This window comes from Convolutriloba macropyga, chromosome 5, assembly GCF_964194025.1.
Source record: "Convolutriloba macropyga chromosome 5, txConMacr16.3, whole genome shotgun sequence".
Classification (NCBI taxonomy): Eukaryota; Metazoa; Xenacoelomorpha; order Acoela; family Convolutidae; genus Convolutriloba; species Convolutriloba macropyga.
Genome location: NC_134472.1, coordinates 20,747,294 through 20,772,964, shown reverse-complemented (window position 1 = coordinate 20,772,964; position 25,671 = coordinate 20,747,294). Strand labels below are relative to the sequence as shown.

The 25,671-nt window shown below is 35.1% G+C and overlaps 1 protein-coding gene across 2 annotated transcripts in view; it reads right to left on the bottom strand.

Moving 5' to 3' along the window:
- Nucleotides 1-25,671, bottom strand: part of LOC142339212 (DNA topoisomerase I, mitochondrial-like) — a 42,586-nt gene that overhangs the window by 1,985 nt on the left and 14,930 nt on the right. The window contains exons 9-13 of one of the 2 annotated variants that reach the window (XM_075389060.1): nt 19,413-19,596; nt 18,246-18,468; nt 11,361-11,510; nt 10,815-11,031; nt 4,438-4,770 (exon numbers count right to left, since the gene is read on the bottom strand). In XM_075389060.1, the coding sequence (XP_075245175.1) occupies nt 4,744-4,770; nt 10,815-11,031; nt 11,361-11,510; nt 18,246-18,468; nt 19,413-19,596 (801 nt within the window). In that variant the 3' untranslated portion in view covers nt 4,438-4,743. Of the gene's footprint in view, nt 1-4,437; nt 4,771-10,814; nt 11,032-11,360; nt 11,511-18,245; nt 18,469-19,412; nt 19,597-25,671 lie in introns of those variants that run through there. The other variant, XM_075389059.1, reaches the window with a different exon arrangement.

Here is a 25,671-nt window from a genome sequence, read left to right as displayed (position 1 = left end):
CTTTCGAGTCAGCAAAAATCAGTGAGCTGGTTTAAAGCGTAATCAAAATGTTGCAACCAAGTTTGAAAGAGATGACGAATTGTCTTCACTGGGGCCATGAGGGGAGCACAACGAGCGTTGGTTGCATTAGTTGCGCAGGGAGAGAATGATAGCTGTCAAAAATGGGACAAATCAACACGACAACAGAAAACTTCAACACTGGTTAAGACAAAAAAATCTCTGACTGTTTTTGAACAAATAGATTTCAATTGAAATTATTATCTTCCATAACGCCTCATTATATAACCAAAACCAGTCATTAACGAGGCTACGTTTCAACACAACAAAAAACCAGCGGAATCAATTAAAACTTTAGAATAAAACAAGGAGGCTTGGTAATGTGCTTTCGCACACGATGTTCCGACCCAACCCATCCACGTTTTCTAATAGTCTACCAAATGAGGAAGAGAAAAAGATCAAAAAATCATCTATCTTTCAGCAAACAATTAAGCGAAAAAAAGCTGGATTACAGAGCCAATGAGACTTGTCATCAATGAGAGTATTGGACAAGAAACACACAAAAACAAATAATAGCAAACATTAATTACGACCAAAACTCGATGACTAAATTAAAAAAAACCATAAGAAAGACTCCTATAAAACCCAATCTAAACAATTCAACCTGTACTTCATTAGATGTTCATTGGACAAGATATAAGAACTCTCAAAAATGCGACTCGGTGACAGGCCGACAAAGAACAGCAAAAAGGACAACGTTCAAAAATACGTTTCTCGTTTTGATAACAGCCAATTTCAAATTCATTGAAACCACTTTAAATCAACTCGGCTCATTAGGAAGGCTAAATTATACGTCATAGGAAGCAATTATGGAGACTTGTCGTTATCCCTAATATGTCGGCCGACTGCATAAAAAACAGCAAAAACGAAACAAAAAACAATTGAATTTAACAAGAACGCTGTGCAGCAACCTTTGAAAGCACAAGCTATTCATGGATAAAACTACACACCGTTAAATTTGCACTTTTCAACTCCAATTGGGCCACCACATAAGTGTGATATCGTGGAAAGGAAACAAAAAAAAGAATGAGCAAACACCAAAAAAAAAACACTTTGAAAATGCCTAGTACCAAAGCCAAGAAACCATTAGTTTCAAATCAAACTGTTATAAAGATTGGATATTGCCTTTCTGGAAAGAGGATGCGAACTCTCGTTACACAGACCATGCTACAAAATTGAAAGAAATAAAATAAAAGTGACAAAGCTCAAACATCCACTGAAAGAAATAATTTCAAAAGGTCAAACAAACAAAAAGCTTTCGACTCAAACAAAAAACAAAAACTGATCAAATTGCAACTGCTCAGGAATCCAGTTGTGCCTGTTATTATTAAGGCCAAATCATAGGACGACAAAAAACAGCAAATATGGACAGAACATAATTATAAACAATTTAACGAAGCCTTAGTGTTGAAGCCATTATATCTATAGTACATTAAAAACCATTAACAACTTTTAACTGACGAAAGCGATTAAATGATTTGCTTTGGTCCTTTTTGATTTTAATTGCGTCTTCTAGGTATAGGGTCTTTGTGGAACCACAAATATTGACCAGTATCGAGAACAAGACATTCTTATGAAAACACATTTCTAAGTTCCATAGACATGTGTCGAAAAATTAGCCTACAGCGAAAAAAATGTTTAGAGCAATAGAAAATTGATGAGCTCTGTCAATAATTAGACTCAATTACTTGTTGACGACGAAGAACAAAAAAAGGGGGAAAAACAAAAACGTTTTAACAGAATTAATTGAAAGTCTTTAAAACCGTAAGCAATAAACTCAAATCAGGAAAGAAATTCAGTTAAACATTTGTAGAAGCAGTCAAAGCCTTTGATTGTCATAAAGATGCCGAACGACAACAAAAAGAACATTTAGAGGCAAAAACGAAGAATCCTAATAAATTTTATGAGAGCACGGATGCGCAGCCGTTCAAACTATAGGATATTCACAGGTTGTTTTACGCATTCCTTCAATGCCACTTGGCACCATCTATAAGGTGATAAGTTGAAAGGAGAACAAATAACAACCCAGAATACAGGAAAATATGCAAAAATTCAAAGCTTTTATAAAATTTCGTAGTAAGAAAGAAAAAAACTTTACTTTAATATAAAACCCCTATAAAGAGTACTTTTTCTTTCCCTTGGAACAAATTTTGCCCTGTATAAATTGAGACTTAGCTACATTTTGACAGTAAAAAGATTAAAATTTGACAAACTTCAATATTTCACCAACATTCTCTTAAAACAAATATATTCAAAGTCATAGGAGGTATTAGATAACAATTGAAGTCATTGCTTAGGCTCGCCCGCAGCTCTTTAAAAACCCAATTGAGTTTTTAATCCAAAAAACTTAGTCATGAGTCTGCAAACAGAACGGCAAATGAATCCAAAGCAGAAAGAAATATTAAAAGTTTACGAAACTACATTGCCGAAGCCATAAAAACAATGAGCTTTTCTCTGAAGACACTATATTTTCATACGGCCTTATTTTGTTGTCAATAGGATCTGTCAAGGATTGGGCCGTGATTTGAACTAATTCTTGTCAGTAATCACAAAAAACAGAACTGCGAAAGACTTTGAAAAAGACCGCGTCCTACAATAATCCGAAAAATTATTGATTGTAAGAACCCATGATGATTGTAAGAATTGAAACCTAGCCCTGATCTTTCGATTTTTCTCAGCTTCCAACAAAAACAATTTCCATATGTTTGCAAAATAGAGTACTTAGCAAATTAAATATTTGAATAAACCACAAAAAAAATCATGCCTTCTGTATAATTAGGTTTATTTTTCGAAAAACCAACAAAATTTTAAATCCAGAGAGCTCCTATAGAAAGCGAATGTGATTATATCATATTTTTTGGGTTTTCAAAGATTGTGGCAGCAGATGTTTGGTCTCTACTTCTAGCAAATTTAAACGAAGTAGGAAAGAAAAGCTTATTTGGAGTCTTTTTTGATTAAAAATAAAACGTCATAAAACAAAGTGAACAGATCTTAAAAAGACAGCGCAGCAATACAATTCAAAATCTTAAAAGAATAAGAAATAGTTTCTCTACGCAATAGCAGTACTCGCAACTTCAAACATACTCCTGTTTCAAAATCAGACAATACAGGAGCTAGTATCAATACCAAAAAGCATTAGAGACGGTAACTAAGACTTAAGAACCAAGTTCGGGAAACGGGCATCTAAAACTGGGCTCTATGGGTTTATCTTGTTTCCATTTCTGATTTCGTTCTGATACTGACTCTTGTTCATTTTTTAATTGCTTTGCTGTGCCATTGCTGTCCGAAAACAATTTAGCAGAAGGAGAGAAGAGTGAAACTAGCCAAGAGAGGTCAAAAAGATTCCACGCAAAATGTTGAACAAGCTGTCAACTAAGGTAAAGCAACAAAAATTTTTGTACGACAAGGTACAAAAACAGCAGGACAAGAACTGACGCAAAATTCAAAGAAATTTCAATGCTTAAATAAAATATTAGGCCTAGAACGGACTGAGTAAATTGAAAAAACCATTTCCAAAAAAATCAGTTCAAATAAAAAAAAAACGTATTCGACTAACGTCGGGCGAAATGCACTAAAAATTGCACTCGTTTGAGAGCAATTACACAGAAAATCAAAGTTAAAATGCCACATGTGAAAAAATCACTAGCGAGAAAAGATAACTTGGTTTAAAAAACTAGGCCTAGAATGAACTAGTGGTGGATTGGAAAAAAAATCCAATCCAAAAAATTGAAACATACCCGGCAGATTGCCGGAAAATAGCTGCCGTTGATTCCAATAAGCATGATTGGGATTGAACGAATAGAAGATATTGAAAAAAAAGACTTTTGTACAAAAAAACTTTTTAAGTCCGATTTATTTTGATGGCATTTCGTAGTTTAACATACTTCTGTTTCCTGGAGAGAGAGGCTACAGGGAATACTATCAACACCAATAAGCATAAGAGATGGTAACAAAGACTTATAGGAACGACGTTCAAATAGCGGGCATCTAAAATTTGGCTTTATGGGTTTATCCCGTTTCTACTTCTGACTTCAATTTTTTTATACTGACTCTGTCCATTTTGAATTGCTTTGCTGAGCAACTGATGTTCAAGTTCACTTTTTGCAGAATGAGAGAAGAGAGAAACGAGCCTACAGAAGTCAAAAAGATTTCACGCAAAATGTCGAAAAAGCGGCAAAATGGTAAAGCGAAAAAAAATTCGACGAAGTAAAATAGGAGCGCAATAATAGCCGGCTGAGAAGATGAGGGCGGCTATTAAAAAACAATAAAAATCAAACTGAAATTGCCGCATGTAAACAAAAACATTTTATCACTTTACTTTAAGATTAGAGTGAAAAAAATTAACGACCCGAAACAAAAGTCAAGAGTATGAGAAAATAACAGCATCAAAAATCTGACGTTTTAGCACAAGGGAGTAACGAGAACAAAAATAGGACGAATTAGTGAAGTATGGCAAAAATCGGCCATATTGCTTCACAGAGGGAGGTGCAGGGGAGGGGCACGATTATTGATGGAGCACAGGTGTGTGGTGATGATGGTTATTCATCTAAAAGAATCCACAACAGCAACGACTGCTCAAAAACCTCTCAGAAAAATCAGCTTTGCGTTTATCAATGACGAGGGTTTTGCAATCTGTTGACTAGTGGCGTCTGTTTGGCTGCAACAAAAAGCTCATTCGTCCTCTTCCTATTCTTCATAAACTTCGTTTTCGTCCTGAAGTAAAGAACCATATCTAGTAAATAATGCGAATAAAAAAATATAACCGACTAACCTCAAAAGAATTCCTCTCAAATGGCTGGTGGGATTCGATTATCTTTCGAGTCAGCAAAAATCAGCAAGCTGGTTTAAAGCGTAATCAAAATGTTGCAACCAAGTTTGAAAGAGATGACGATTTGTCTTCAATGGGGCCATGAGGGGAGCACAACGAGCGTTGGTTGCATTAGTTGCGCAGGGAGACAATGATAGCTGTCAAAAATGGGACAAATCAACACGACAACAGAAAACTTCAACACTGGTTAAGACATAAAAAATCGCTGACTGTTTTTGAACAAATAGATTTCAATTGAAATTATTATCTTCCATAACGCCTCATTATATAACCAAAACCAGTCATTAACGAGGCTAAAATTCAACACAACAAAAAACCAGCGGAATCAAGTAAAACTTTAGAATAAAACAAGGAGGCTTGGTAATGTGCTTTCGCACACGATGTTCCGACCCAACCCATCCACGTTTTCTAATAGTCTACCAAATGAGGAAGAGAAAAAGATCAAAAAATCATCTATCTTTCAGCAAACAATTAAGTGGGATTACAGAGCCAATGAGACTTGTCATCAATGAGAGTATTGGACAAGAAACACACAAAAACAAATAATAGCAAACATTAATTACGACCAAAACTCGATGACTAAATTTAAAAAAACCATAAGAAAGACTCCGATAAAACCCAATCTAAACAATTCAACCTGTACTTCATTAGATGTTCATTGGACAAGATAAAGAACTCTCAAAAATGCGACTCGGTGCCAGGCCGACAAAGAAGAGCAAAAAGGACAAGTTCAAAAATACGTTTTTCTTTTTGATAACAGCCAATTTCAAATTGATTGAAACCACTTTGTATCAACTCGGCTCATTAGGAAGGCTAAATTATACGTCATAGGAAGCAATTATGGAGACTTGTCGTTATCCCTAATATGCCGGCCGACTGCATAAAAAACAGCAAAAACGAAACAAAAAACAATTGAATTTAACAAGAACGCTGTGCAGCAACCTTTGAAAGCACAAGCTATTCATGGATAAAACTACACACCGTTAAATTTGCACTTTTCAACTCCAATTGGGCCACCACATAAGTGTGATATCGTGGAAAGGAAACAAAAAAAAGAATGAGCAAACACCAAAAAAAACACTTTGAAAATGCCTAGTACCAAAGCCAAGAAACCATTAGTTTCAAATCAAACCGTTATAAAGATTGGATATTGCCTTTCTGGAAAGAGGATGCGAACTCTCGTTACACAGACCATGCTATAAAATTGAAAGAAATAAAACAAAAGTGACAAAGCTCAAACATCCACTGAAAGAAATAATTTCAAAAGGTCAAACAAACAAAAAGCTTTCGACTCAAACAAAAAACAAAAACTGATCAAATTGCAACTGCTCAGGAATCCAGTTGTGCCTGTTATTATTAAGACCAAATCATAGGACGACAAAAAACAGCAAATATGGACAGAACATAATTATAAACAATTTAACGAAGCCTTAGTGTTGAAGGCTTCATTATATCTATAGTACATTAAAAACCATTAACAACTTTTAACTGACGAAAGCGATTAAATGATTTGCTTTGGTCCTTTTTGATTTTAATTGCGTCTTCTAGGTATAGGGTCTTTGTGGAACCACAAATATTGACCAGTATCGAGAACAAGACATTCTTATGAAAACACATTTCTAAGTTCCATAGACATGTGTCGAAAAATTAGCCAACAGCGAAAAAAATGTTTAGAGCAATAGAAAATTGATAAGCTCTGTCAATGATTAGACTCAATTACTTGTTGACGACGAAGAACAAAAAAAGGGGAAAAACAAAAACGTTTTAACAGAATTAATTGAAAGTCTTTAAAACCGTAAGCAATAAACTCAAATCAGGAAAGAAATTCAGTTAAACATTTGTAGGAGCAGTCAAAGCCTTTGATTGTCATAAAGATGCCGAACGACAACAAAAAGAACATTTAGAGGCAAAAACTAAGAATCCTAATAAATTTTATGAGACAACGGATGCGCAGCCGTTAAAACTATAGGATATTCACAGGTTGTTTTACGCATTCCTTCAATGCCAGTTGGCACCATCTATAATGTGTTAAGTCGAAAGGAGAACAAATAACCCAGAATACCGGAAAATATGCAAAAAATCAAAACTTTTATAAAATTTCGTAGTAAGAAAGAAAAAAACTTTACTTTAATATAAAACCCCTATAAAGAGTACTTTTTCTTTCCCTTGGAACAAATTTTGCCCTGTATAAATTGAGACTTAGCTACATTTTGACAGTAAAAAGATTAAAATTTGACAAACTTCAATATTTCACCAACATTCTCTCAAAACAAATATTTTCAAAGTCATAGGAGGTATTAGATAACAATTGAAGTCATTGCTTAGGCTCGCCCGCAGCTCTTTAAAAACCAATTGAGTTTTTAATCCAAAAAACGTAGTCATGACTCTGCAAACAGAACGGCAAATGAATCCAAAGCAGAAAGAAATATTAAAAGATTACGAAACTACATGCCTTCTGTATAATTAGGTTTATTTTTCGAAAAACCAACAAAATTTTAAATCCACAGAGCTCCTATAGAAAGCGAATGTGATTATATCATATTTTTTGGGTTTTCAAAGATTGTGGCAGCAGATGTTTGGTCTCTACTTCTAGCAAATTTAAACGAAGTAGGAAAGAAAAGCTTATTTGGAGTCTTTTTTATTATAAATAATTCAAATTCGAAAAGTTTAGCAGAATTATTAACAAAAGAACTCGGATAAAACAAATTGGCAAGCCTTCTCTTTCCTTAACCGTAAAACCAATAACATTGTTTTAAAACTATCAACAAGTTTTAGCAAAATTGACGAAAAACTGGTCAAAAATTACGGAAAATGTTAATAAAAACAACGGAATTTACTATTTTTCTCAAAAGTTTAAATCACGATAACTCCCTATAAAATCTAAAATAAAAAAACTTTTAATTGCATATGCTACCCTGGAAAGCTTTCTAATCATACCAGTCTCAACTCTCTACGAGGAATATATCGATCGGCCAAAATTGTCAACAAAAACCCATTTGAGCATATAGTTCCTCCACCCACAGGTGGATCGGAACAAACTGCTGTCTCTTTGAAAGGAAGTAGGGTCACGTTACAAAAACGTTTGATACGAAGACAACCATCAAGAAACTTTAATTACGCTTCATTGATGAGTCAATTAAACCATTCAAAAATGAGACTAATAAACAAGACAACAAAAAGAACATAAAAAACTCGGAAAACTCAAGTCACATAAACCATTAATTGACTTTTAATGAACTCAAAAAATAGAACTTTACATTATTACAACACATGTATGAAACTATTAGTTGAAACAATCAGGATAATACAGTAAAAAACAATGAGTCAAATTGACGCAAATGAAAGCGAAAAATCGCTGTAAAAAACAGAAAATTAGTTTAAAAATTCGCACATCAATTTAAAAGCAGCTTGAAAAAACTTTACGTCATAAAACAAAATGAACAGATCTTCAAAAGACAGCGCAGCAATACAATTCAAAATCTTAAAAGAATAAGAAATAGTTTCTCTACGCAATAGCAGTACTCGCAACTTCAAACATACTCCTGTTTCAAAATCAGACAATACAGGAGCTAGTATCAATACCAAAAAGCATTAGAGACGGTAACTAAGACTTAAGAACCAAGTTCGGGAAACGGGCATCTAAAACTGGGCTCTATGGGTTTATCTTGTTTCCATTTCTGATTTCGTTTTGATACTGACTCTTGTTCATTTTTTAATTGCTTTGCTGAGCCATTGCTGTCCGAAAACAATTTAGAAGAAGGAGAGAAGAGTGAAACTAGCCAAGAGAGGTCAAAAAGATTCCACGCAAAATGTTGAACAAGCTGTCAACTAAGGTAAAGCAACAAAAATTTTTGTACGACAAGGTACAAAAACAGCAGGACAAGAACTGACGCAAAATTCAAAGAAATTTCAATGCTTAAATAAAATTTTAGGCCTAGAACGGACTGAGTAAATTGAAAAAACCATTTCCAAAAAAATCAGTTCAAATAAAAAAAACGTATTCGACTAACGTCGGGCGATATGCACTAAAAATTGCACTCGTTTGAGAGCAATTAAAAAGAAAATCAAAGTTAAAATGCCACATGTGAAAAAATCATTAGCCAGAAAAGAAAATTTGGTTAAAAAAACTAGGCTTAGAATGAACTAGGAGTGGATTGGAAACAAATCCAATCCAAAAAATCAAAACATACCCGGCAGATTGCCGGAAAATAGCCGCCGTTGATTCCAATAAGCATGATTGGGATTGAACGAATAGAAGATATTGAAAAAAAAAAAGATTTTTGTACAAAAAAAATTTTTAAGTCCGATTTATTTTGATGGCATTTCGTAGTTGAACATACTTCTGTTTCTTAGAGAGAGGCTACAGGGGCTACTATCAACACCAATAAGCATAAGAGATGGTAACTAAGACTGACAGGAACGACGTTCAAATAGCGGGCATCTAAAATTGGGCTTTATGGGTTTATCCCGTTTCTATTTCTGACTTCAATTTTTTATACTGACTCTGTTCATTTTGAATTGCTTTGCTGAGCAACTGATGTTCAAATTCACTTTTTGCAGAATGAGAGAAGAGAGAAACTAGCCTACAGAAGTCAAAAAGATTTCACGCACAATGTCGAAAAAGCAGCAAAATGGTAAAGCGAAAAAAAGTTCGACGAAGTAAAAAAAATAGGAGCGCAATAATAGCCGGCTGAGAAGATGAGGGCGGCTATTAAAAAACAATAAACATAGCTGACAGATTGCCAGAAAATAGCCGCAATAGATTCGTATATCGGCAGCCTAAAAAAACAGTTAAAAGACAGACCAAAAAAATTCGTCTTTTCATTGAAGGCTGATCTGTTACATTTTGATTAAAAATCTGTATAAGTTATTGCTGCCTCTATTAGCTGATCTCAAATAACCTTCACTTAGAGTGACACACGCCCATTTGACCTTATCTCTTTGAATTAAAGTAAAAAAAAGTCAATTTTAAAGTGAGGAAGTCATTTTTGAGAGTGAGGTAAGTCAAGTGTGACCAAAAATTTAATCACGCGCATGAACAATAAAACTTGCTCCACTAAGAGCGAAAAATGACGTCACACATGCAATTCAGTTGAAATTGCATGAACGAATGAACAAAAAGTGACTGTGACGTCATATGGTCGTAACAAAAATCATGACGACGAAATAAAAAAAACCAAGAGAAGGCCAATAATAGCCCCAGCTATCGCTGTGCGGCTATTAAAAATCAAAGTGAAATTGCCGCATGTAAACAAAAACGTTTTCTCACTTTACTTTAAGATTAGAGTGAAAAAAACTAACGCCGCAAAACCACTCGCTTTTTCGCTCCACTTCGTTTCGGCGTGACCAAAATTACTACTCCAATTTGACTTCAAAAATCATGAAAATGTGTGAACAGATCTTAAAAGAAGACAGCGCCTCAATGCAATTCAAATTCTTTGAATTGTAAAAAAAATAGGAGCGCTATAATAGCCGGCTGAGAAGCTGAGGCTGCGGCTTTAAAAAATTTAAATCAAACTGTCAGTATTCAATTTGTAGAACAATCGTTTACAATATTGATTGAATTTGCGATATCGTGAAAACGTGCGCGGTGAATAACTCGTCTTATTAAGTCTTTCTGACAATCCATCTAACCGTTCCACAGTTCGTCAATAATTTTCAACGCCACCATTACTTTAAATCAAAATAAATTTCGAGCATTTTCGGCAGAACAAAATCCATGTGAGCATAAAAATCTGAAACCCTTTACAAAGATGACTAAAACAGCAAATGGAAGCATTTAAATTCAATTTCAGCAATCGGTGAGTTGAAAAAAAAAGGACTCTGAGGAGTTAAAAGCTTTCCGGAAAAAAAAACGCATAAAAAATCACCATCACTCAAAACAGCTGTAAATTTTCTTTGGAAGCACCTAATTAATTTGGACTCCAACCTGTGAGGTGTTATGATTACTGCTGGAGCCCTGTTTGCTGCTCTGTTTATCAGCCTTGTCTGCTTCGTCACTCCTCTTGTTCACCTGAGACAGACTCTGAATGCCAGAGATGTCTGTGAAGGAGTAGTCCTCACCAGCCATTGCAATCGCCCAGGCAAACTTCTCCCTTTGGGTCTTGTTGAAACATTTGTCTATTGGGACACTGTTCTTCTTGCACCTAAAATAGCAGGGACAGTTCCTTTTGGACATAGGAAATAGCAAGGAAATTCCTTTTGTTCAATCTACTCAGTGAATTTATGAAATTTAAACCCAACTCTGGTTCCGACTGAAATATATGTTTAATCGTAACAAGGCGCCAACGAAAATGCTATCAACGTATCCACTCCCTATCAGGGCATAATTCTATCATTGAAATATACTTTCCTGAAGTGATACCTTTTTGAGTTTATCACATCATCTCTCGAGTGCTTTTACGTTTGCGAGCAAGCTACAGTTCAATTTACTGAGTTTGGGAGATAATAAGAGCAAAGATATATTGTATGTTACCAAGCGACAGTGATTCTAGGGTCAAGATAGTTGAGCTTGGAGGTGCCGAGTGCAATCTCTTTGTTCTCGTCTTTATCTGTCATCTGAATCTGCAACTTTGAGATTTGCTCTTCAATTCTGGTCAGAGCTATTTTCTTCTTGTCCATGATTCTAAAACCATTCACACTCAGCAATTGAAGTTTATCAGTTCACTCTTTCAAAATTTTTGTAGTAAAAACTTCATAAAAAGACTTAAAAAGGGGTTTACGATGATGGTTTGATAAGAGGCAGGGCTAGCCAATACGTTCTTTATATACAATTAACATAACCAACTAATGTCGGGCGAATTGCTTTCACACGATATCTGACTTCATCTCTAGCTTGGTGCGGCCTAAAGCGATAGCTTAAGTTTAACTGGGAGAGAGGAAAAGCAGAAAAAAGAATGTGCAATAGGAGAGGGGGAAGAGTCGAGCATGTTAGGTTAGGGGTGGAATAAATTAGGTGAGTCAGGGGATGTAAACAGCGAAAACTGTCCCTCACACGATGATTCTATGTCTTCCCAGCAGCTTCGGTGATTTGTACACTTAGAGACTAGAAAAGCTCTAAGGAAAAAGTCAAATGGCCAGACGAATATACCATCAGACAAAAATTCGGTAGCACGAAAGATCGCATAAAAAGAAAGACCTACAGGTCTAACATAATTGCTACAAACTTCGGATCTCTACTCGTTCGGATCTCTACGTTCAACTACCCCATTGGGTGCTTTGGCTTTGGGTAAAATATGTGCTCGCTCATTGTTCATGCTACAGCACCCATTGGGCTCAAATAACCTTCATTATAAGGTGCAGAATTGACAATATTCAAAATACCCGACAGATTGCATATCGTGATCCCTGATGTGAGTGCAGCAAGAAAAAAATGTTCATCATCAAGCGACAAAAGAGCTCGCTATTTCAATGGGATTTCCTAGTTTGGCAAACTTGTTTCTTATTGGGCGAATACAGGGAATAGTATAATCAGCTATAATCATTAGACCTGGTAGCTAAGACTGACTAGAAAGCTCAAATATCAGGCAACGCAGAACAAATGACGTCATGCACACAAACTTTAACTGCAAAGCAGTAGAAGTCACTGAAACTAAACAAGTCAAAGGTCGCAAAAATCAACGAAGTCCCCAATAACACCCGCTATCGCTTCGCGGCTACTAAACACAACCAGTTCAAGTCCACGCATAATAACCACAAAATTTCTCAGCAGAGAAAACCGGAGAAAATAACTAAATTGAAAAGCTATTTTTGAAAAAAATTAGGGATAAAACCTGCTTTGTGACAAACGAACATTAGTCAATTCAGAAGAGAAAAGTGTACAAGCAGGAGCCTTTAATTCCGTTACCATTAAAGCCAATGAAAAATACAATGGGCCAAAGTTGCAAAATAACCTGAAAATCTGGAAAATAATTGAATAACCTTCGTGTGAAACTCCGATTGGTCACCAAAACGCATGAAAAAGCGTCTGAAAAAAAACACTTGATTCTACAATAATCTTTCAGACAAACACATTAAAATAAGAAATAGCTTTCAACAGCTTAGCGAAAAACAATTACTTATACATTTCCCGCTGTTTTAAAAGGCATGTACGAAATAATCACACCCTCTTTCCTCTGCTCTTCGAATGTCTTCACAAAAACAAATTTTTTGAAAACACAGCTGGAAAAGCTCCATAAACCTAGCCGGAAGAATTCTGGAAACGACTCGATAAGTCGTTTCTAATTTCTAATTTTTCTAATTTTTCTCTTAATTTTTTTGTCTTAAACGCTGCTTCATAACACTAAAACTATGACAGGTAAAATTGTGCATGCGAGAGAACTTTAGATCACGCAAAACGTATAAACTTCAAGTGTTGCTTAAATACTAGCACAATGCCCGAAAATAGCCACTACTGGCTCCCATAACCCCAATTTAGATCCAAAGAACAAAATGAAAAACGGTTTTTGTGCAAAAACATTTAAAAAGCAAAACAAATTGATGTCATTTTGTAGTTGGACCTTTTCCGTTCTAAATGAGAGCATACATGGGCTATTATCAATACCAATAAGCATCAGTTACGGTAACTTAGACTTGAACTAAGAAAAAATGTAGGGGCATCTAAAATTGAAAATTTCATTTGATGGTTTCATCCCTTTTCATTTTTGAATTCATTTTTCGAAATCACTTAGCAGAACGAAAGAGTGAAACTAGCTTTAGAGAAGTCAAAAAGACTTTACCTAAAAATTACCTTAGAAAAAGAATAAAAACAAAGCTGATAAAGCAAAATTAAAATAAAATAGCTTCGTAGATCTACAGTCTTTGTATAGTAAAAGAAAGATCAAAATACTTTTTCACTAAATGTTGCGATGTAAGATTTTAATTAATAATCTGTCAAACTTATTCCTATGATTCCTAACATCAGCTTCAATGAGCTGCTCTCAAATAGCAGTTAATTTGATTGACTTACACTCACTTGACATTATCTCAATGAACAAGGTACAGAACAATCAATTTCTAAGAAAGGAAGTCATTTTTGAGATTGAGGTAAGTCACGTATAGCCAAAATTTTAACCACTCAAATGAACAGAATACTTCACAAAGCAGAGAAAATGATGTCACGCACGCAGTTCAGTTAAAATTGCATGAAAAAGTGAACAAAAAAGCAAATTCTGACGTCATATGGTCGTAAAAAATCTTGACGAATTAAAAAAAAACAAGATAAGGCCCATAAGAGCCCCAGCTATCGCATTGCGGCTATTAAACATAGCCGGCAGATTGTCGGAAAAAAGCCGCCGTTGACGCGCTAGAAGCACATCGGGATTGAAACAGAAAAAGAAGAAATTAATACTGACAAAACTTTACTAAGTTTTCCAAAATTTCCTTATTTTTAAAAATTGTTCTAATTCAGTTTGCTTGCAGTTATAGTCCAAACCTATAATCACTTCAACTTCTAAACTGAAAGGTATTAAGCTTAATACTAATATCAGCTAACAATCGCTCTAATGAACTTTGATAACCTAACGCACTATGACTTAATGAACAGGCTTTATCGGTTTATTCCGTTTCTTTCGATTTTGCTCCTTTGATTTTGACCGTATTCACTACATTGCGTAATTGAATGTGTGAAAGAATTTAAAACCCATTCAGTTAAAACAGTTGAGTGAGGTACGTCAGAAGTCAAGCGTGAAAATCGTGATTTATGTAAAACGAAAAATGTGATCCAAAGGGAACGCGAATTAAAAAAAAAGGCGAGCGCCTAAACAATAGCCGTTTGAGAGCCTGACGGCGGCTATTAATAAGAACAAATAAGAAAAATAAGAACAAAACAAATAAATAACCAGCTGTGAATACGGTGAAGCAGAACAAAATTTTGAAATTTAAAGTGACGTCTATTAAAAATAACAGTAAAACTTCCTGATTGCTTAAAACTCACTTATCATACCAAAAACATCAAATCACAGTTAGAACAACCCTAATAATATTATTATAGCCTAATCAAACTCTTAAAGCGGAAAATAATTGTTTAGACTAAAAAGACTGCCTTCAAAAATCAAAAAGCGGCAGATTTGCAAGTGACTAAAAAAAATTGCGGTTAGAAATTTTTTTCACATCTGTTTCTCGCTCTCTGAAAATTAGCGTCATGAACAAAAAAAGTACTATCTTTTCGCTCCGTTTTTCACAATTTATCAACTGAAGATTTTCACGCGTTTCACTTCCTGTATCCGTTTCACTCAAAAGAATTATTCCTTATAAAAGACACTTCGTATCGAGTCGTATCTAACCTCTTCGAGTCATAATAAAAAATACGTCCCCATGACTCTTCGAATCATAAACATACCCGGCAGATTGCCGGAAAATAGCCGCCGTTGATTCCAATAAGCATGATTGGGATTGAAAGAATAGAAGATATTGAAAAAAAAAGATTTTTGTACAAAAAAATTTTTTAAGTCCGATTTATTTTGATGGCATTTCGTAGTTGAACATAACGTACTTCTGTTTCTTAGGGAGAGGCTACAAGGGCTACTATCAATACCAATAAGCATTAGAGATGGTAACTAAGACTTATACGAACGACGTTCAAATAGCGGCCATCTAAAATTGGGCTTTATGGGTTTATCCCGTTTCTACTTCTGATTTTGATTTTTTTATACTAACTCTGTTCAATTTGAATTCCTTTGCTCAGCAACTGATGTTCAAAATCACTTTTAGCAGAATGAGAGAAGAGAGAAACTAGCCTAGAGAAGTCAAAAAGATATCACGCAAAATGTTGAAAAAGCGGCAAAATGAGGTAAAGCGAAACATTTTTTTATTCGACGAAGTAAAAAAAAGGAGCGCTATAATAGCCGGCTGAGAAGATGAGGGCGGCTATTAAACAACTAACTAATGTCGGAAGAATTGCTCTCGAACGACTTGTGGGAGCTCTGATCAATTGCAGCCTGCTTCAGTCGGGGGCGGGGGGGGGGCTGAATGTTATTAAGAAATTCACTAGGGGGCTTCAAATAACCTCATTAGAGGTTGATATATACCACTTTTAAGATTCAAAGTGAAAAAATGGCACCAGTTTTGGTGCCTTTATCATTTCGGCGCCATGACTTTGAGTTTTAGTTGCCGCCAATTGAGTTCAGCTGCTTGAAATTGTGAATGCGAGAGAACTTTAGATCACGCAAAACGCATAAATTTCAAGTGCGTAAAGGTCATCCGAAAAGTAAAAAAAAGCGGTCAAGCGAAAATTTTTCATAAAACCACGTTTACAAAAATTGCTTCTCTTCGAGACCAAATAAAAATAGGACCCCAATATCCTGCTGAGATGACGGCGGCTATAAGAAACTGGTTTGCAAATGTGTTACTATGACTGCCACGGTATTTGGCCCCGACACCAATAGAATCACGTTTTGTCCTTACTCTTTGTCCTTTTTAGTTTTAGATCGTTTGAAGTTGTCCTTGCCCTGTTTATACTCTTTCCTGGCGTCTATGTAGGTCTGCTGTTTGTCCTTGATCTTGTTGCTCAGATTCTCCATACTCTTCTCGTGTGATTTGGGGACTGATCGCTGATGGTTACACACTACATTGCGTATTCACTACATTGCGTAATTGAATGTGTGAAAGAATATAAAACCCATTCAGTTAAAACAGTTGAGTGAGGTACGTCAGAAGTCAAGCGTGAAAATCGTGATTTATGTAAAACGAAAAATGTGATCCAAAGGGAACGCGAATTAAAAAAAAAGGCGAGCGCCTAAACAATAGCCGTTTGAGAGCCTGACGGCGGCTATTAATAAGAACAAATAAGAAAAATAAGAACAAAACAAATAAATAACCAGCTGTGAATACGGTGAAGCAGAACAAAATTTTGAAATTTAAAGTGACGTCTATTAAAAATAACAGTAAAACTTCCTGATTGCTTAAAACTCACTTATCATACCAAAAACATCAAATCACAGTTAGAACAACCCTAATAATATTATTATAGCCTAATCAAACTCTTAAAGCGGAAAATAATTGTTTAGACTAAAAAGACTGCCTTCAAAAATCAAAAAGCGGCAGATTTGCAAGTGACTAAAAAAAATTGCGGTTAGAAATTTTTTTCACATCTGTTTCTCGCTCTCTGAAAATTAGCGTCATGAACAAAAAAAGTACTATCTTTTCGCTCCGTTTTTCACAATTTATCAACTGAAGATTTTCACGCGTTTCACTTCCTGTATCAGTTTCACTCAAAAGAATTATTCCTTATAAAAGACACTTCGTATCGAGTCGTATCTAACCTCTTCGAGTCATAATAAAAAATACGTCCCCATGACTCTTCGAATCATAAACATACCCGGCAGATTGCCGGAAAACAGCCGCCGTTGATTCCAATAAGCATGATTGGGATTGAAAGAATAGATGATATTGAAAAAAAAAAGATTTTTGTACAAAAAAATTTTTTAAGTCCGATTTATTTTGATGGCATTTCGTAGTTAAAAATAACGTACTTCTGTTTCTTATGGAGAGGCTACAAGGGCTACTATCAATACCAATAAGCATTAGAGATGGTAACTAAGACTTATACGAACGACGTTCAAATAGCGGGCATCTAAAATTGGGCTTTATGGGTTTATCCCGTTTCTACTTCTGACTTTGATTTTTTATACTAACTCTGTTCATTTTGAGTTCCTTTGCTCAGCAACTGATGTTCAAAATCACTTTTAGCAGAATGAGAGAAGAGAGAAACTAGCCTAGAGAAGTCAAAAAGATATCACGCAAAATGTTGAAAAAGCGGCAAAATGAGGTAAAGCGAAACATTTTTTTATTCGACGAAGTAAAAAAAAGGAGCGCTATAATAGCCGGCTGAGAAGATGAGGGCGGCTATTAAACAACTAACTAATGTCGGAAGAATTGCTCTCGAACGACTTGTGGGAGCTCTGATCAATTGCAGCCTGCTTCAGTCGGGGGCGGGGGGGGGGGCTGAATGTTATTAAGAAATTCACTAGGGGGCTTCAAATAACCTCATTAGAGGTTGATATATACCACTTTTAAGATTCAAAGTGAAAAAATGGCACCAGTTTTGGTGCCTTTATCATTTCGGCGCCATGACTTTTAGTTTTAGTTGCCGCCAATTGAGTTCAGCTGCTTGAAATTGTGAATGCGAGAGAACTTTAGATCACGCAAAACGCATAAATTTCAAGTGCGTAAAGGTCATCCGAAAAGTAAAAAAAAAGCGGTCAAGCGAAAATTTTTCATAAAAACACGTTTACAAAAATTGCTTCTCTTCGAGACCAAATAAAAATAGGACCCCAATATCCTGCTGAGATGACGGCGGCTATAAGAAACTGGTTTGCAAATGTGTTACTATGACTGCCACGGTATTTGCCCCGACACCAATAGAATCACGTTTTGTCCTTACTCTTTGTCCTTTTTAGTTTTAGATCGTTTGAAGTTGTCCTTGGCCTGTTTATACTCTTTCCTGGCGTCTATGTAGGTCTGCTGTTTGTCCTTGATCTTGTTGCTCAGATTCTCCATACTCTTCTCGTGTGATTTGGGGACTGATCGCTGATGGTTACACAGAATGGCCACTTCTCTGTTAGCACGATTATATGTCAACACATGCTCCGCTATGGAATGCTCACCTAAAGTAGACCAATAATATAGAGAACCACAAATCTAGTAGAGAGATCCAAAATCTCACAGCTAGTAGCATGAAGTAACAATCCAATGATTCCCTCGATCTAATAACCTGTAATCCGCCGATCTAGTAACTTAAAATCCTCTAATCTGGTAACATGAAAAGTCGACCAGCCTAATCATAAGATTTTGATTTATTTTATTTATAGTCCTCTTATACCTCGTGCATATTTAGTGTATAACGTACCATGATTTGAATGAGCTGCTTTTGAGAACATTTTTGTACCAGATTACAGGAGCGAAATAAAAGAAAAACTGCTTTTATAGTGAGCAGTCCACCATATCGAACATCAAAAAACCACCGACTAAATCATTCAATTAAAATTTTCACATCTTAACAGGCGCAAACAGCAAAATAACGGCCAATAACGCCATAAACTTTCAATAGCAGACATTCAAACAAAATCGTAGTCTTATCGCTCAAAGCTCATAAAATCAACTGAGTCTGATACATAAAGATTTAGTAACATTTAGTATCAAAACTGTATAGAAGGGTTACACCTAACATGGAAAGGAATCAGAATGACGTTTACCATCCAAAATATCTAAAAATGACAGTAGAAAACATACTAATTAGCCAAATGATGAATTATTACTAAATTAAATTTTCAAATAATACCATGTGAGTTGATTCATATTGAATGACATTAAGTGCTTAACCTTTGCTTTTATAGTCGTGAAATTTGAGTTTTAATGAATAATTCTCGCTGTCTATATTACGAAAGCTTTATTTATTGAGTTAAATTACCGCAATGCACTTATTAGGTTACAATACACGCTTGTACGGTCAGAAGCGTTTACCCCCCCCCCCCCATTTGAGCTTATAGACAGCTTTTATGACTACTAACAGAAGCTGGAAATTTTTGGTTATGAGTGAAAAGTAACGAACCGCTGGTCATTTTGTCAAGCTGCTCCTGCAGTGTCTTGGATGCGTTGTAAGTCCTGAACACTTTGGCCGTGAGGCCCTCCATTAGATCTTGAAGATACTTGTTAAGGGAAGCAGTGTTCAGTCTGTCAAACAGGTCATCTCCTGGGTCTTTATTCTCCAAGAATAACTTGAGGTTTTTGTACACCTGCAAAATCAATCTCCAGTCAATTAAAGAGCGAAGTTAAAGATTTTGAATGCCGAACTCCGGGGTCAAATACGTTGATCTAATAAAAAGCGCACTAATTTAAATTCGACGGGCAATAAAGCGCTTTAATTTGAAGTTGATTAGTACATTTTTGTTTTCCTTATTTTCTTGCCATTCCCATTCTACCACTCTTATCAGTTATCGAGATTTTTATATTGTTCACCTAAAAATCATTAGTTAGCGTGAACGAAACTTGGCTGAACGCAAATTATAGTACAAAAAAAAATTTTTTTCCTGATTAATTCACATTTTTTTAGCAACAGAAGGTTTGAAAAAACATGTGCATCTAAAGATCCATATGTTTCAAGTAATTTTTTTGACACGATTGATTCACCGTATACATTTCACGTTCGGCGACAACTGAAAAACAACTTTTCGCGGCTATCGATTTGCTTGATCAAAGGGACTTGGAGAAATAACTGCTTTCTTGATGAAATCGTGCAAATCGACACAAGTGTGAATTCAGATTTTGGCGTTTAAAGAACGACCGAGGAAAAAATTATTTGAATAAGAAATTGAAATTGGCTCATTTTCCCCAAGTTTCAAAAAGTGGACAGATTTGAAAGCACTAACTGTCGTGCAACTAACGTTGCTCCGACAATTGCCAGATTATCAGAGCGTCTTAACAGGTAACAAATGACAGAAAATATTAAAAAAAAAAAATAACAATTAAGTCTGAATTTCAAAACGAGAGTCTGCTACAGATGCTGGTCTAGAGTTATTTTTAAAAATCTTATTTTTGCGCATAGGAATACTGTAGCTATTTTTCTTTATCTTGCCCAGCTTTCAATACAACTTCCCTTAGAATGTTTTGGGGGAAAAGTAGACAATTGATATTTTCTGGAGACGCAACAACTATGGTTTCTTCGTCCCTTGCTGACCCAAAACTTTTTCTTGATTTGAAGTCATTAAACATAAACCGATTGATGTCGGAAGAATTGCTCTCGAACGACAGACGAGGCCAGTCTACATAGGGGCTGTAGCCTTTATAAATTTTTCTTTATGGGTGCAAGAAAAGTTAACTACGACAGGTTTCGAAACATGGACCTCCCGATACCTCACCAGAAGCACTGCCCGCTCGGCTATCGGGCCCTTCTTTTTGCTTTGCTGCAATCGATTTTATATTACCAAAGCTTTAATGACAACAATAGAGATCACTCAAAAATGAAGAACGAAAGCGTGAATCGAAAGTTTGCAACGCTAGAATTTACAAATATCCATATGTTATAAATTTTTGACACGATTGACTCAGCAAAATACAATTCACGTTCAGGGCAACATCTAAAAAGGAACTTTACACGGCTATCCATTTAATGGATTCAAGGGACATGAAGAAATGACTGTTTTCTTGATGAAATCGTGCAAATTGACAGAAGTGTGAATTTCGATTTTGGAGTTTAAAAAACGTACCGAGGAATATAATTTTCCTCAGAAATAGACGCATCTTTTCCCAATTTTCAAAAATAGCCTGCAGATTGCCGGAAAATAGCCGCCATAGACGCTTGGGGCCTTCCATGAATTGAAACAACGAAAGAGATTAGATAGACAGATCGACCACCAGTCCTTTAGTAGACCACTAGACTTTTTGGGTTAGCTTTGGACTGTCATTTTTATGAGACACATAATCTCTATAAGGAGAAAACCCTAATAGGGCTTTTCAAAACTAGGATTTTTTCCGTTTGTGCTCCCTCAGCTTAGTGGGCGCATATTATTTGCACCCCTCAGATAAAGATTTTTCTCAATAAGTCACGACAATAGAATTAAGTAAAAATGCAGATGAAACAGACATATTTAGTGCGATTTGAAACAATAACTTCCACTGGAATAATCTCATTGAAACAACAAACTATTTGCAGAAAAACAAAATGACCTTAAATGCGAATAAAATTGACCTGAAGTACTTTTCTCAAAAACAAGAAATAGCCGATCCGTTTTTAAGAGAACAACTCAACTCCGGGCAAACTGTCGGTATATGAATATTTAATTGATAAGAAGCGTTGATCTTTTCTATTTGTGCCATTCTAGCCGAATGGTTGAATATTATTTGCAATCTCTCCCCCAATCCCGATACACGTGTCATTATTTTACATAATGATATTCAATGCACAATTGAATAAGACTAGCCGAACTGCAGATAGCCAAAGAGTCATTAATAAAATTTCGTTTTTATATGAATCGAAAAACAAACAAAACTGAAGTTAAGCTGTTTTGTTATTATATGAACAAAACAGCTTAAAATCAGTCAAAACTTATGATATGGATAATAAGATATGGTAAAAATTCAGTTATCCGTCAATGTGCGCATAAACGAAACAAATTGCCCAAATTTATTCGGTCAGCAGAGAGTGAAAGAGTATAAAATAAAATTTAATGATTGCTTTGCTTCTGAACATAAGCGCATCACTTTAAATAAATTGCAGCCAATGAGCATTCAAAAGCTAGTTATTAATGGGAAGAGAAAAACAAATTTAATTATTTAATTAATTTTTTTTATTTGAGTTTATACTTTTAATCTTAATGAACGTTAGTATGATTTATAGATAATTTTTTTCTGACCAGTATCTTTAATATTTTGATCATAATCCAATTCACTTGTTTCGAAAAAAATCAAACTTACTTTTAAAAAAAAAATACTCCAATGAAGGTCTCATCGTCAAAGAAACCAAAGACAACCGGGGAAAAGCCCTCGTTGACGCACATGGGGATTGAAACAGAAAGAAGCGAACGAAATTGACAGAATTTTTTTGCTAAAATTGAAAAAGTGTTCAAATTCGGTGTTCAGTTTTAGTTAGATTTTTCAGCTTCTGAACTGAAATTTATTCAGCTTAATCCTACTGTCAGCTAGCAATCCCTCTAATGAAAATTGCTATTACTGTCAGCTAGCAACCGCTCTAATCACTCTAATGAACTATGACTTATGACCACGCTTTATCGGTTTATCCCGTTTCTTTTGATTTTGCAACAATTGACATTGACCGTATTCACTACATTGCGTAAAAAAATTAAATCCATACAGTTGAAACAGTTAAAGCTATTAACCCCAATATACATTTAATAGTAATGTCAGCTATCAATCTATCTAACGGACTTTGATAACCTAATGCACTATGACTTAATGACCTGCCTTTTGTTGGTTTGTCTGTTCCATGCGTGGAAGAATTTAAAATCAATTCAGTAGAAACAGTGAGTGAAGTAAGTCAGAAGTCAAACAAGAAAACGTGCCTTATGTAAAATAAAAACGCGACCAAAAGCTAAAGCGAAACAAAAAAACATAACAAGACAAGTGCTCACACAATTCAAAACTTTTATTGACTAAAGAAGAAATTAGACCTCAAATGCATTGGAAGAACAACTTGCAAAAAATAGATTAAAAAAACTAAAACAAAAAATAAAGTGAAATTGCCGCATGCGAGCAAATAACAACCCAGAAGGTGAATTTTTGTTCAAACACCTTTATCTCACTCTACTTTGAAATTTGAGTGAAAAATAGCGCCAGAAAATCACGAACGACTCGCTTTTTCGTTCCACTTTGTTTCCGCGTGACCAAAATCATTTCTGCAATTTCACGAAAATCATGAAAATAGGTTAACCGATCTTAAAAAAAGACAGCGCCACATTGCAATTCAAATTCTTTGAATTGCAAAAAAGGAGAGCGTCTAAATAATAGCCATTTAGAGGCTGACGGTGGCTGTAACGATGAAACAGTTTCGACGCACTTTTCATTTGATTTTTTAAGGCTCATAATATTGACAAGAACTGGATTACTAGACCTAAATTTAGTCACCATAAGGCAAAAATTTTTAAGTAACCTTATGACGAAATTAGGCGGAAACCAATTAAAACACTTCGACATTACCCCAAAATCAGTTTGAAGCTAAAAAGTACTATCGTATCCCTTTACGTTGTCTTAACAGCAAAATGAGATTTAAATACACGTAAATGTACTATTGTTTTCAAAATTTTAGATCATTTTTACACCCGTAGGTAAAAATCGGAAAAGCTGGTTTTGGCAATATACAGATGAGTGATGAATTTCTAAACTAGTTAGAGCTACAGGGCGCAAAAAACTTTAAAAAAATAGTATATTCCATATGTACTTTATCAACTCATTGTCATGATATGACAATTGTTTGGTACAATTTTACTATTTTGTAGCATCAAATGGCTTCTAAAGTTCCATCTGTACAATTTGACAATTGTCTAGTGTCCTCTTAAAAAGTTTTAAAAAAGTCGAGAACACAGTTTTTTAATCTTAAACAAAAACCAACTAACGTCGGATGAATTGTTCCCAACAGGCGGGGGCATTTTAATTTAGAGGGGGCGTTGATTAGAGATGTTCTATGGGCACTAAAAAGGCAATTAAATTCTAGCAAACACTCAATACTAACTATCAGTCGTAAAACAGATCGACATGGTGTAAGTAACTGCTGCAATAATTGTCGCGGTTGAAATTTAAATTTGTCATAAAACATCAATTTTGTGAGAACCGACACGCTTAGTCAAAAATTGCTATGCTACACTTATTGAAATCAAGGGGGGTGCAAAGATATCAATTAAGGTATTATATTTCATTAACAATCCCATTGAATTTTGAAGTACATTAAATAAAACATAGCCGGCAGATTGCCGGAATAGCTGCGAAAGGATAGACCCGCGTGCCGTATAATAGAGATAGAAACAGATATAGAAACAGATCTAAATTGAAAAAAAATCGACGCGGCTCAAAAAACTAGGCTAGAAAACATTCAGCGATAACTTAACAAAGCTTGTTTAAATTCATTCCACAGAAGCCTCTTATAGGGACCTTTACTGCACATATGAGTTCCTTTGGCCTTAAACAAATTCAAATTAAACTTAAGTTTTAAAGTTCAAAAGTCATTTTATTGAGTGAGGTAAGTCACGTATGATCAAAATCTAATCACGCAAATAACCTAAAAACTTTCGCTAAAGCGAGTGAGAAATGACGTCACGCGCGCAAATGCCGTTAGTGAGAGGAAGAAGTCATTCAGAAAACTTGACTTTTTCAGCTTTGCTGTGTGAACAAATTTAAAACGAAAAAAGATCGTCAGACGACGAAACAAAAAAACATAGCAGGACAAGTCCTGCTAAATTTAGTCACCATAAGGCAAAAATATTTAACTAACCTTATGACGAAATTAGGCGGAAACCAATTAAAACACTTCGACATTACCCCAAAATCAGTTTGACGCTAAAAAGTACTATCGTATCCCTTTACGTTGTCTTAACAGCAAAATGAGATTTAAATACACCTAAATGTACTATTGTTTTCAAAATTTTAGATCATTTTTACACCCGTAGGTAAAAATCGGAAAAGTTATTCTACAAAAATGTGGTGACATTGAAAGAAACCCAGGTCCATCAAATTTGGATAGAATAACAACAATTGAAAAATACAATGGTGAGTGTGCGAGAAAATCGGAGTTCCCCAAGTTTTGGTATATGAATTGTAGAAGCCTCAATAATAAACATGAGCAATTGTCTCGTTTTTTGAAAAATCTTAATGAAACCTCATTCCTAGTTGTTACCGAAACATGGATAAACGAAAAAACTGACATTCCCGAGTTTTATCTGTGCAATAGTCATCACTTCATTCACCAACCAAGATCATCATTAACTAATGTACAGAGAGGTGGAGGGGTAGGTATTTGGGTTCCCAAACAGTTTGAAGTAAAAATGAGAAATGATTTGAACACAATCAATAGAAGTTTTTTTGAGTCAATGTGGATTGAAATTGGTAAGCCTTTAACACAAAAACTACTCATTAATGTAGCATACTGCCCCAATGTAAATCTTTCTAACTTTTTTCTGGATGAAATGACTGTGGAAATCTCAAATGTGTATTCGTATACAGATAATCTAATTTTATTAGGAGATTACAATATAAACTTGTTAGGCACAAAAGGTAGACAGTCACTTGATATTTTCACAGCAAACAATGGGCTATGTTACGTTAATGAAACAGAGGCAACATGGACAAATGGTGAAAAATATTCG